The following is a 13,526-nucleotide window of genomic DNA, read 5'->3' as shown; positions in this document are numbered from 1 at the left end:
GAAGGCGTTGCATGCAGTGAACTGGTAGCCAGGCTTATGAACGACATACCAGGAGACGTAGGTTTAAAAATGGTTTCGTAATATGGAGGGTATCAAAACATGCAACATAGTTAGTGTTCTGTAATGCATTTATATTTTCAGGTGAATGAGATCGGGGAAAACACTACTGCATCTGCAATTCGAGCAAGCTACAGGGTCGCTCACATTATTGCGACGAGTGGCTAGCCGTTTTCGGTGGGACCACTCGTAAAATCGTGCATGGTAGCAGTTGCAGAATGTTTCCAAGGGAGGTGCAGGCAATTGAAGGGGTTTGCCTGTCGAAGTAAACAATGTCTCGTCGAATCTGGACATGGCAGCGGATTTAGACACACAGCTCAGGAAAAAGGCTGAGAGCTTTGTTGCATTTTCACTAGCGCTTGACGAAAGCACCGACATATCGGTCTATGCTCAGCTTGCAGTCTTTGCGCACGGTACCACTTGATTACACCGCAACAGGACGTGACATTTTTGAAGCTTTTTGTGAATCAGTGGACAATATGAATTTGCCGTGGGATAAGCTCCATTCTGTAGCGACAGATGGTGCACCACAAATGATCGAGCGTCACCAAGGTTTTGCTTCTCGTTCGAAAAATAAACTCGGGGACAAATTCAGGAAAGACATTTTGACTCTTCATTGTTTTGTTCACCAAGAGGCACTGTGTGCTGAAACAGTAGAGCTAGGTGGCATAATCAAAGATGTCGTGAAGTGTGTGAATTTTGTCACGGTATGAATCATCACCAATTCAAAGGATTCCTGAAAGATATGGAAGCGGAGTATGGGGATATAACTTACCACAGTACAGTTCGTTGGCTGAGTCCGGGACAAGTTCTTGATGTTTTCTTTGCCATTCGTGAGGAAATGTCCCTTTTTCTCGAAATGAAAGGGGAAGAAATGCGTCGTTTGAAGGATATAAAATGTATATCAGACCTGGCATTCCTAGCCGAAATAACTATGCATCTGAATAATTTAAATCTATCATTGCAGGGCAAATGGCAGCTAATCGTTGACATGCACGACCAGATCAAAGCGTTCATGGAAAAGTTACTTTGAGAGGCGGATGAGTAATGGACATTTAATGTTCTTTAATCGTCTTGCTTCTTTAAAACTACCTGAAGGTACTACCTACTTTCGGCGATTACCAAGCAAAGTTAAAGCAGCTCATCACATCATTTGAAACACGGTTCCGAGACCTCTCTAGCTTGGAAAGGGAACTTAAGGTGTTCAGCACTCCTTTTTCAGTTTTCCCTGATGACTTGTCATCGTCACTTCAATTGGAGATTATTGATTTGCAAAATTCAACTTTGTTAAAAGAGAGGTACTACAACACGTTGGATTTGTCACGATGGTATCGTTCATTGCAGCAAAAAACATTTCCCAAGCTTCAAAACAATGCTGCTGAGATCATGTGCATGTTTGGATCTATGTATTGTTGTGAGCAGCTTTTCTCAGCAATGAAAAGAGTAAAAAGTAAGGAACGGTCGTTTCTTCAGGATGCAACAATGAAGGCCATCCTCCGCATTAACACTGTGAACACTAAAGACGCCTGATATTTCCGATCTTGTAACGAAAAGAAAATGTCAAGCTACGGAGGCCCAATAAATTTAGTAAGCAATTTCTTGTAAAGCAGTTGTTTCTTATTTATTTCCTGAACATCGTATTTCCTGGTGTAGTATGTCACCACATCTTAGCAGCTAAGAGTATGAGGTTGTCGATCTTATGAGAAGCAGTTGGCACATCAAAACGCTTGCCCTGCCACCTGCCTCAGCTAGCTGTGCCACGTGCCGGCCCACTTGAATGGTCACAGCGAGCGACACGGCTCCCTGGAGCAGGGAGCGCTCCGCAGCTCACAACGGAGCCGACGAGCTGGAACAGCCTGATCTATAGGATGGCATGAATGACTGGGTTTGTGCATCTTAGGAAGATAGTAAAAAGTGGGGATGTGTGGTTTGGGTGGGGTAAGAAGTTCTATGGATTGAGGCGTTAGTCCTTCTGAGGGGTCTGAGGTTTTAAGGAGAGACTGCAGGTCAGTTTGAATCATAGGGATGGGGCCTTCATGACAGATGCTGTATGTAGAGGTGTCAGACAGCTGGCACAGACCTTCACTAACAAACTCCTTATGGTCAAGTACCACAGTGGTAGATCCTCTATCTGCTGGGAGGATAATGATGGAGTCATCTGCTTTTAGGGAATGCTGAGCCTGGAGTTCTGCACAGGACAGGTTAGGGTCATATTGTTGGGACCGGAGGAAGGATTGTGAAGCAATACTGGATATGAGGAATTCCTTTCGAATGGCAGACCTGACATTGAACCCTGTTTTGAACAGTTTCGACCGTGATGCCAACATGATCCTCCTCCTCCTCCTCCTCCTCCACCATCACCACCAATACCACCACAAAATCATCCCCTGCAAGCCTTCCACAATTTCCTCACATCCTCACTGAAGGCCAGCTACAACCATCTATCCACATTAAACCTACTAACAAACAACAGTACTTACATTTTGACAGTTTCCATCCTTTCCATGTCAAACATTCCCTCCCATACAACCTTGGCATTTGAGGCAAACATACTTGTTCATATGCAGACTCTACAGCAATACACCACCATTCTCACCTCAGCCTTCACTGGACATAATTACCCCACCAGCCTGATTCAAAAGCAATTTCCCAGCCCATCAGATCCAATCCTGTTACTGCTGGTCGCTCCAAATAACAACTTTGGAGCACACCAATGTCACTCAGTATAATCCTAGTCTTTAATGTATTAATCAGCTACTTCGACACTCCATCACTTCCTAAAATCATGTCCTGAAATGAGATCCATTCTATCAGAGATTTTGCCCACCACACCTAGAACAGCATTCCACTGTCCTTGCAGTCTCCACAATACCCTTGTCAGACCCTATGTTTCGTAAGCATGCATCTCTCATGAACAAGGAGAGATTTGAAAGTTCATGGATTTCTCTAATCTCTTGCCCTATGCACCCTCCTACCACCAGCTATACCAGCCCTGTAACTGGCAAAACGCATACTATCAAAGGGAGAGCCACCTGTGAAACAACATGCCGTACACCAGCTGTTACGTAAACACCGTTTGGTCTTTTACATCAGCATGACTACCATCAAGTTGTCAGTTAGGATGAATGGGCATAGGCAGAGGATGTATACCGGCAACACACAATATCCTGTTGCAGACTATGCTCTACAACAAGACCTTGGTGCCGGTTTCACCACACGTGCCATCCGGATATTTTCCTTAGACAAGGACACCACTTTCTCAGAACTCCACAGGTGGGAACTATCACTACAACATGTCCTTGATTCTCACCACACACCTGGCGTTAATTTACATTAATTTCTTCTGTCTCAGAAGATACACAAGATAAAAAAATGTAACAGCACTAAACTGACAGACAGGAAGGATTGAAGGATAGATAATTTCATACTAACACCTGTGATGGGGGTGGGGGTTGGGGGTGGGGGGAGGAGGAAGTGGAGGAGATTACTTCTGTCTCAGCATTTCTTCACCGTAACCACTCCTTTCTTGGTTCTATTTTAGTTTTAAACACCTTCATTTTATGATCTGTCTATTTTTCTCCATCCCCATACCACCTCCGTTACTTACAAAGCATTTAGCTTTTCACTCTTATTAACTTGTACACAATGTTTTTGCAGTAATCTCTGTCTTGCATATTACCCTGTCTTCCACCTGTAAGCTATCAGGTTTTCAAATATCATTCGGTGCAGTCCCCAACAATCTGTCTTTCCTTCTCATCTCGTCCAGTAAGTCTGCCCTGACCTGTGGTCTGGTATGACTTTTCAGAAATCTACCCCCTTTCCTAAACCTCTCCAATCCTTTTCCTTTATCCCTCCTCCTTCTCTTTTAGCCTTTCTGCCGGAAGGAGAAGCCACTGACTCTGAAAGCTTACGTAAGTATAACCTTCTTTGTGTGTGTGTGTGTGTGTGTGTGTGTGTGTGTGTGTGTGTTTTAGCCGGTTACATTATATTGTCAAAAATTGATTATTTTCATTGTTATGAAATCATATTTCGTTGGAGACAACTGGTGACTTTTACTGAACACATTCATTGGAGATTATGAAGACAGTTAAAGAATATAAACATAAAATTGTCAATTGTTTAATTTGGTTTAACAATAAAATTTCTTTATTGAATACATCAGCTTTCCACAATGAATAAAATCTATTAAAAGCACATTGTGTGTTACACAGACTCAAAAACAAATGAACTTTTGATAAATATCATTGTTAATATTTTGTACTCAGGCACATTTTGGAGAAACTGTATCACATTCAGAAGCAATTTTTAACAACACCTGGTTGAATATAAACAGTTCACATTAATGTCTTTCACATATCAGTCTTTTTTTTATGTCTTCAGTCACTTAAGCAAGACAAGATTAGCTTTTACAAAAGCACTGTATACACAAAAGTTTATATGCCTTCCTTTGCACCATGACATTATAAAATAATGTTACAAAATAATACATTGCTATCATCAAAGTGATAATCTTAGTACCAGGCTAACGCTACGTACTACTTCTGATCTGTTTCAATTCTGCTTACAAATAAACAAAGGAATAACTAGTGTGCATACTGTATACTGCAAACTTTTTATTTACAGCATGAGCAAAGGAACTTCAAATTCACTTATTGCAATATTCTTTAAAAAGGAAGGCACTCTTTGCAAATTTATATGTAGAAAAGTTACAGATCAGAGCTTTCCTTGTCTATTTGCTATACTGCAAATGTACTTAAAAGAAACTGAAAATTATAAAAGCTACTAAGATGTCAAATATAGCTGCAAGCCCCATTCCCCATTTTTTATTGTATTAAAATGCTGTTTATGTAAACAGTCAAGTGACTAAATACTCCATATTCATCCTTAAATGATATGCTCACTGTTGCAACCAACATGTCATTCAAATCATTTGGGAATCTTTCACACTATGTATGAAAAACTGTTTCACATTGGTTATATTGTTTCACAGTTTGACTTTTTTGGCTTAACATTCATTAAAATTTTATCCAACAACACACAGGAAAAACATTTATAACACATTATACAGTATACACAAGCCTTAGATTGCTTCAGTCACACAATTACAACATTAAATATTCACAAAAATTTCTAACACAGTTTTCTTTTATGTTATACATAATTTATAATCTGGATGACATTTGGAAGATAGTGGAGTACGACATGCAACAACCATTATGACTGACTAGAACACCCAGAATACTGGGAAGACATAACAATACCCAACAAAAGTTTGGAATTGTCAGGAAATGGAAAATCGAGAACCATCTTGGTTTTTGTTACAGAAATAATGTAGAGAAGACACAGAATACTCAGTTTACATACTTATTAAGATATAAACAAAAACTGAAAACTCACTTAGTGGGTTTACTGGAGGTTTAGTTTCCTCCTGCTCCTAAAGCTAAAAACATGAGATGATACTCTAACCTTTCAATGATTATCACATCAGAAGCAGCTCAACGCCACAGAAAAATAAAACTTTCCTGTCAAAAGTGAAATCCTACTGTTGATTTCACACATGTTTGCTGAAACAATTCTAAGAATTCCAAAGTAATATTACTAAGTCTATTAATATGCTTTTCATGCAGCTGTAATGCTGATTCTTTGGAGAGAAGGTTACGTAAATATAAAACTCAGTAAATAAACAAGCTGACATGTAGAACACTATTTTTGTGTATTGCACTCAAATTATTTTCTGTGCCTTTTACTTTTAGCTTTAAAAACGAAATTTTACCAATCCCTGTGGGAATGAAACTCATGAACATTTAGGACTAAACATGATTTAACACACAACTTGTCTGTTAAGATATACACAAGATAAAAAAAAATGTAACAGCACTAAACTGACAGACAGGAAGGATTGAAGGATAGATAATTTCATACTAACACCTGTGATGGGGGTGGGGGTTGGGGGTGGGGGTGGGGGTGGGGGGGGTGGGGGGGTGGGAGGAGGAAGTGGAGGAGATTACTTATGATGGAGCTACAACAGCAAAGACTTTAAAACTAACAGTAGATCAAGAGTAGCAGAAGAGAGAACAATCACACACAAACAAAGGAAGCAGAAATGGTAAAGCTACCATCAACATGAGGATGAAAAACTGGGATACATGAAAAGAAACATAACAAAAAAAGAATAAATAACTAAATAAATAATGAATGCAATGAGGCAAAGAAAAAGGAAATGCAATGTTGGCAGTCTTTAAGAGTGAATGGTGAGTAGGAAAACAATAATAGTTTAGATCAATTAAGCATTGTAATGTAAGAAGAAAGATGTCCTATTAAGTGTAACAATATGTAAAACCTATACTTTCTCCTGCATTAAGAATAATTTTTTTCTTTCAGCCTCCCTTCATTGTGAATCTAGTCTCCTCTCCTCTCTATGTTCTACACTATTTCCTGTGAATATAACCTCTTCATTCCTTCCTCTTGTAATTTCTTTTTTATCTATATCTATACTCCTGGTAACAATTTTATTTCCTTCTCACAATTTGGAGATAATTTATCAATAAGCATCCCTTCTGAGATGGAAACTTCCTGAAAGATCTGCATTATTTACTAATTACTCTTCTGCACCATCATATTTAAATATGTCCTTGTGAGAACTATTGAACTAAATGTTTTATTGTGCCTCACATCCTGTTTTCTGCCATATCACTTCTTTTCAGACAGAACTTGTGGTAAGTACCTTCACAAGAACTGTCAGTAGTGCCAGAAAAGATACAGTATCCTTACTTTGAGAACTAACAGTTCCTCCCTCGGGGAGGATGGGTGGATAGATTTCATTTTTAACCTTTCCCAATCTATACCTCTCTGCTCCAGAAGGAAGGAACTGTTAGGTCCAAAAGCTAGGATAGTGTATGTAGTAGTGTCTATTTGCAGTACAGACATTTGTCCTGAAGGAAAGCACTAGCCACCAATTGTGTTATAACTTTATAGTTTTCTGGAGAGAATTTTCTGTTGATTCATCACTTCCTTTTCCCATTAATTTCTGAACATTATCAAAAACATTTAAGTTTAAATATTTTTTTGGATAAATTTCTACTGTTATTTAGTTTATTACTTGTCATCTCTTCTGCAATGAACAATAAACAGAGGGAGAATTTTCCACAATAACACCAACAGCATAGGTCCAAATTAGGTAAGAAAGAAGAAGCACCTTCCTGTCATATTACACAAACTAGTCAGTTTATATGAGAAACAGCCAAACTAATTTCCATTTACTGTGCAACTTTTTTATTTTAACAATAAAATGGTACTCTCTTCATTCTGACAAGAGTTTAAACCAGGTAACTTCCATATAGGAATAAACCCAGTGCAAATTCACTACACTTAAGACAATATTGTCCAAATAAGACAAAAAATCAAGATTGCAAGTAAAAATTGCTTTAAAAACCGTAATTGACCCAAAAAGAAACATAAATCTGTGAATGCTCAATGTAATTTTTTCATACTGAACGCTTCTTCAAAATGTAAAGAGAAAATGAAGAACATTGCAAACAGCAGGGTTGACAAATGATTTCGAAAGCTAATGAATGGTGAATATCAACAATTCACAATCCATGCATAGTCATTAGACAAGTGCTATTTAAATATAATTTACATTGATTCTTACTTTTTTATTAGTGCAAAATCAATGCATTTGCAAATCATTTTCATGAAAAAAATGGTGACCATAACTCAGTACTTATTGTTTCCTACATTAACAACGTAAAACAAAAAATTGAAGATACAGCTTACAGTTCTCAAGGATTGTTTGCATTCATTTTTTAATAACTCCTACAAGAATGCATTTGTCTCAGTAACAAAGAATAATTGTTATTGACAACAGTTCTTTCACATCCATACATCATAAACCAACCACCCCTCCAAAACAGGATGGGGGGGGGGGGGGGGGGGGGAAAGGAGGAGGAGGAGGAGGAGGAGGAGGAGGAAATAACGATGATGATGAAGTTAGTGTTGTATTCTAAAGTTTCAGAAACACGGCTTATCAGGGAATGATGTACAAAGAGTGAGTTTGTATCTTACAATTAAAATAATAATGATAAGAATAGTACTGAATGCCTTTCATACTCATTTTGATAACATGACTATGTTATAGGTTACAAATACCTTTAAAGTAATAGGGGTCCAATTTCATCTGTGTTAACTACTATTGCATCTCTCAATGAGAGAGATCAACAAGTTATTTTGGATACATATTGCAAGATATCTCTATGAGGTATCATGTACAGAACTGCCAAACAGGTTGTAAGACAGGGAATTGAGTAACGCTAAATCACTCAAACGTCTCTTTATATAATGCTTTTGGCAGATTAGTCTCAACATAAATTACTTGAAAGACATAAAGGAGTAAGACTAACAGGAAAGGGTGAAGATGAATAATGTGAGGACAAAAAGTGGAAAATCATTACAATGTTTACATAGAGAAACTGGGGCAAAATATACATTTGCAGATATACAAACAAGATGCTCATTATAATTATAGAATTATTAAAAGCTTCATTAAAGCAGTATTTTAATCAAGTTAATCCCACATCATGAAGAAAATATTGTAGAAATAATTTTACACTAAATATTATTGAGCACAGTTTCTTAAAATTGAACAGTTTCTACAATTACTTCAACTTGTATAATATTTCACACTTGGTATAATCAGAGAAATTTTATCTGCAGGATAATAATAATGAAATCCAAAATATTGTAGCCACTTATCTTCCTCCCTTCTTACATTTTTTTAACATCTCCTTTTATTATTGAGACTCACATGATTACCACTCTTCAATTCAGATACATTTGGAAATTAAACAGATTATAGTATTTTCATATCACTTACAGAATAGCCTGTTTACACTAAACTTTATTTAGATAAACCATAAAATAAAGTAAATAGGTATAAGCAGTTTGCACCTTACAGGCCATTACATATTCATCTGTGATTTACAAAAATATGAGCTTGTCTGCATCATTAAAAGAAGAGAAGAAATGAGAAACGTCACTGAATACTGTAGAAAAGTAAATATCAACAAAAATTAAATATTGCTATTCTCTGTGTGTACTACACTGTTAAAAAATTACAAAACACTTTTGTCATGGAAATATGATGTGCCATCAAAATACTAAGCTCCATGCTCAACCAATCTTTACATATATCATTCTTCATTTACATACTCTTTTCAGCTATGCATCTCATTAAACAGCTGAGTGTGTCGTCAAACAAAACCAGTAAAGACTTTCAGAACAAAATTCTGTAAAATAAAAGTTGCACAAGAGCAGCATAAGTAGCTGGCTTGCAATAAATTATTACACTGCTTACTTAATAACATGTATCACACTTCATTAGTCCAAAAAGAGCTTGCTCTCCATTACAAAATGGCATTAACTTGTGCCAAACTTCCCTGTTTCAAACACACCTTTCCGGAAAAAAGAAGAAAACTCGAGAAGTGCAAGTCGAGTTGGATTCTGTACACAAGAGAATAAAGGACAACTTTCTATTGTGGAACATACTTCAAGCAGCTGCCGTAGATATGTCTCCAATTGGACACGACGCAGTCGAGCCACAGATTCTGATTTTTTTGAGAAGAAGCGGCGTGGAGGAAATGGCAATGCTTCTACCTGCAGAAAAAAATAAACATGTTTGAATATTTCTGGTACCACATACACTTCAAAGAGAGAAAAGCAGAGGGGAGGCTGCCGAGGCCTGGCCTCGAAGTCAAAGATGGAGTGTGTGTGTGTGTGTGTGTGTGTGTGTGTGTGTGTGGACACGTGCACACTCAATTATTTATTGGATATACTCCAAGTTTCGTCTTTTGCAACAGCTGTACACTTATGGTTCCCTCTAGTATTTTTATTAATTATGTTGAATGAATAAAACTATGCAATTAAGTTTTTCAGTACAACGAAAAAAAAACCAGCTAAAGTTGCAAATTTCACTTTTTTCATTTGCTCGATGACTAGTTTCGAGTCGGGACACATTTTCATATCACCATGCCAGGTAGTCAAAATGGTACTTGGAAGAATGCAAATGAAGTGCAAATGAACAGTTACTGCACATACAAGTAACTGTAACTATTCAGCTGTACATCCATCAGGTTTCGCAACTGCTCACACCCACCCGTACAGCCCGCTGAACTGAGGTGGCAGCACAAATATTGCATTTCTATTAGACTTTAGCTGCCCAATCATCATGGGCAAGTGCTGGGCATAGTTCCACAAAAGACAGGAAAAAAAAAGAAGTAATGAAAATATGGTTTCAGCACCGCCGAAGAAGGTGAAGAACTGATGATCAACAGGTGAGGTGATGGTTCCGTGTAACTGTGTTGACAGATTATACTCATATGGAACAAACTGTCATGGAAGCATAGGACCAAAACTCCCAGGGAGATTACAGGAAGCTGTAATGATGAAGCACCACAGGCAGCTCCCCGAGGTGTGCTCTCGTTCAGTGATAATTCCCTGGCTTATTCTACATGGGGCACAGTCACTCATGCAGATTCTTCGGGAATTCACATTTTGCTGACTCTCTACATTCTCCTGACATTGCACAAAGTGACCATTGTGTGGAAGGCATCTTTATAATGACACTGAGGTTAATGCTGAGGTCATTTTTGAGGTGGCACATTTCCTAAACAGCGAAAATGCAGGAAAGGTCTCTGTCAAACCATCCATTATTAGTAGATCAGTGTCACATACGATGCTGGATTTGTAGAGAAGGACCACAACCATCACCATGTCTCAAGATCACCAGAAGATTAAAAATTGGAAATTCAAAGCTGAGCCTTAGTCCTCAAATGTGTTCTTACCTACTGAGCTATGCCTGACCAGTTCACTCCTCACACAAACCTTTAATTTTCTTGGGCAATGTAAGGTGAAATTACTTATGCTGATTACTTCTGCCTCATTCTTACCATCATTTTCCATTTGTTTATGTCCTCCTTTTCTTCCTCTATTTGTGGCTTCCTCCATTTCATTTCATATGTTCCACACCACATACGTATACTATATATTTCTGTTTTCGTTGTGTATTTCCCTTATCTCTAAATTGTCAATTAGCTTCTCTGCGTTTTCTAACTTTTAAGAATATCAAATCTTGCAAATTTAGTAGTATTTAACTGTTCATTTTTCTCCTACTCCATCCTCTCTCCCTCCCGAATGGCATTCTGAGGAGCTTTCTCAATTAAGCTTACTTATTTTTTACAATAGTTTTCTATGCTTCACCAGATAAATGAGACCCTGGACAGTTAAAACATACAAGACAAATTATTTCTGCCTTTATCTTATTGTGCTAGGTAAGTTTCTTTTTTTCTTATAACTGTGTTTGATTCCAATTTTGCTGTGATTACTATCTTGCAATATATGCTAAAATCTCAATTGGTTACATTCATTTCTTAAATTAAACAGTCAATTCTTTTGTTTCCCATGTTACTGTTGAACTTCAATATCAGTTACACTCTTTATTAATAAGTATGCTGTCAGAACTGCCAACTTTTGTTTTTATCAGGAGAACTGAAACACGAAGGAAAAAATATTGGGATTTACCAGTTCACCAAAATGGCATTGATACAGACATTGTGCAAACTCAGATTCAGGAAGAAATAAAATCAGGTTTGCTACTAGGAAACTAATGAGATCTTCATTCTATTTATATGCTCTGAACAGAATACTTTAAAAAGAAAGAAAGGAAAGAAAATGATGCAACCAAATGCAGTGAATTACTGAAATGCAAAATATGTCAAAGCCGTAAGTAAGAAAAAATATAACAAGCTAGTCAAAATAATTGTGGTTTATGGAATGTATCAGAATAGTGTTCTCTTGAATACACAAAAAAATTGAATACCAGGTTTTAGAATGAACATGAACAGCCTCGACTGCAAGAAGCCTTTATTTTTGTTACTGGTTTCGGTCAGTTTTTGCCCATCTTCAGACCTCATACCATTATGATGGTGAAAGGAGCAGGTGTTACAACTCCAGGAACTTCAACTGCAGTTGACATTCATGGAGTTGTAACACCTGCTCTGTTCATCACCATCATGGTATGAGGTCTGAAGATGGGCAAAAACTGACAAACCGATAACCACAAAAATAAAGGCTTCTTGCCATCGAGATTGTTTTTTTCATTTTAAAGTAGTAAAAAAACTGTTATTTTTCATGAGAAATATTCTCAAGGAATATCAGGTACTTTGTTGGGGTACGTAAGAAAACATTCTCCAGTCCCACGATTTATCTCCACACACTCTCCACAACTTCCAAATATCAGCAACAAATCACTGCAGGAAATATCATTTGTGTTTACTCACCTTCGGTCCATATTTTGCAGACATACGCTGATGTAACTCTCTGAAGCGTTTGTAACGTCTCAGAATCGTCCACCTGTCCTCACCCACACAAACTCGAACCACATACTCATAGTGAGTGAAGGATCCAGCACCTCGCAAAACGTAGGATGGTATCTGCACCCAACTTGCACAGCCATCTGTATCGATAAAGACAGAAATGAGAAAAAGACGTTATGTTTCCTTGAATAATTGCCTTCACTTCCAACTTAAATGATTTTGTTTCAGTATGTCTGTGTAACAAAATCAACCATATTATTTTGTTAACTACCTATGCAGGTGCAGTATTAAAGATTTCTCCAACCAAACAGCTTTTTGTTGCATCCAAATGAATATCAAAAGAAATACTCAAGTACTGGAGTTCCTGCCCCTACCCGTCCCCTGACCATTGAAATGACTTCTAGTCCATTATAGTGGAACTGCAGTACACCACGGGCTCTGATACTGGTACAGTTGCATGATTTTCTCATTAAGAAATCATTGCTAGAGGCACGGGAAAAAAACATTATGATGCACACAGCCTAAATAATAATAATAAAAATAAAAAAAATAATAATAAATAATTTCTGAATTGTTACTCACCACACAGAGGAAGCGCTGAGTCACACGTAGGAGTTGGCACATGCATGCACGCGCGCGCGCACACACACACACACACACACACACACACACACACACACACACACACACAGAGAGAGAGAGAGAGAGAGAGAGAGAGACAGACAGACAGACAGAGAGAGAGAGAGAGAGACAGAGAGAGAGAGAGAGAAAACTACTGACTACGGCCACTAAGGCACGAATGTGATTGCATCTAATGTGAACAGCAAATGTGGTGGGGCGAGGATGGGGCTGTTAGGTTCAGCACTCGGAGGCCATGCTGGGGGAAAAAGGGGGGGGAGGGGAGTTCAGAAGTAGTGAAGACGAAAGGATCTGTAGATGCATTGGCAAGATAGAAGGCATTTGTGTGCTGCAGTGGTGGGAGAGTGGGAGAAGGGAAGGGACTATTGAACATTGAGGTCAGGGGGATTATAAGAAAGTAGGATGTGTTGCGGGGACAGTTCCCACCTGCGAAACTGAGAAAACTGGTGTTGCTGGAAAAAA

The 13,526-nt window shown here is 38.0% G+C and overlaps 1 protein-coding gene across 1 annotated transcript in view; it reads right to left on the bottom strand.

Moving 5' to 3' along the window:
• Positions 1-6,435: 6,435 nt before the first annotated feature.
• The window catches only part of LOC126165849 (kinesin-like protein Klp98A), a 385,655-nt gene continuing 378,564 nt past the window's right edge, over positions 6,436-13,526 (bottom strand). Inside the window, exons 25-26 of the mRNA XM_049920354.1 lie at positions 12,390-12,565; positions 6,436-9,708 (exon numbers count right to left, since the gene is read on the bottom strand). Coding sequence (XP_049776311.1) covers positions 9,472-9,708; positions 12,390-12,565 — 413 coding nt within the window. The 3' untranslated portion in view covers positions 6,436-9,471. The remainder of the gene's footprint in view (positions 9,709-12,389; positions 12,566-13,526) is intronic.

This window comes from Schistocerca cancellata, chromosome 1 (assembly GCF_023864275.1).
Source record: "Schistocerca cancellata isolate TAMUIC-IGC-003103 chromosome 1, iqSchCanc2.1, whole genome shotgun sequence".
NCBI lineage: Eukaryota > Metazoa > Arthropoda > Insecta > Orthoptera > Acrididae > Schistocerca > Schistocerca cancellata.
Note: the sequence above shows the minus strand (reverse complement) of the source record. Positions and strands in the feature narration are given on the sequence as shown.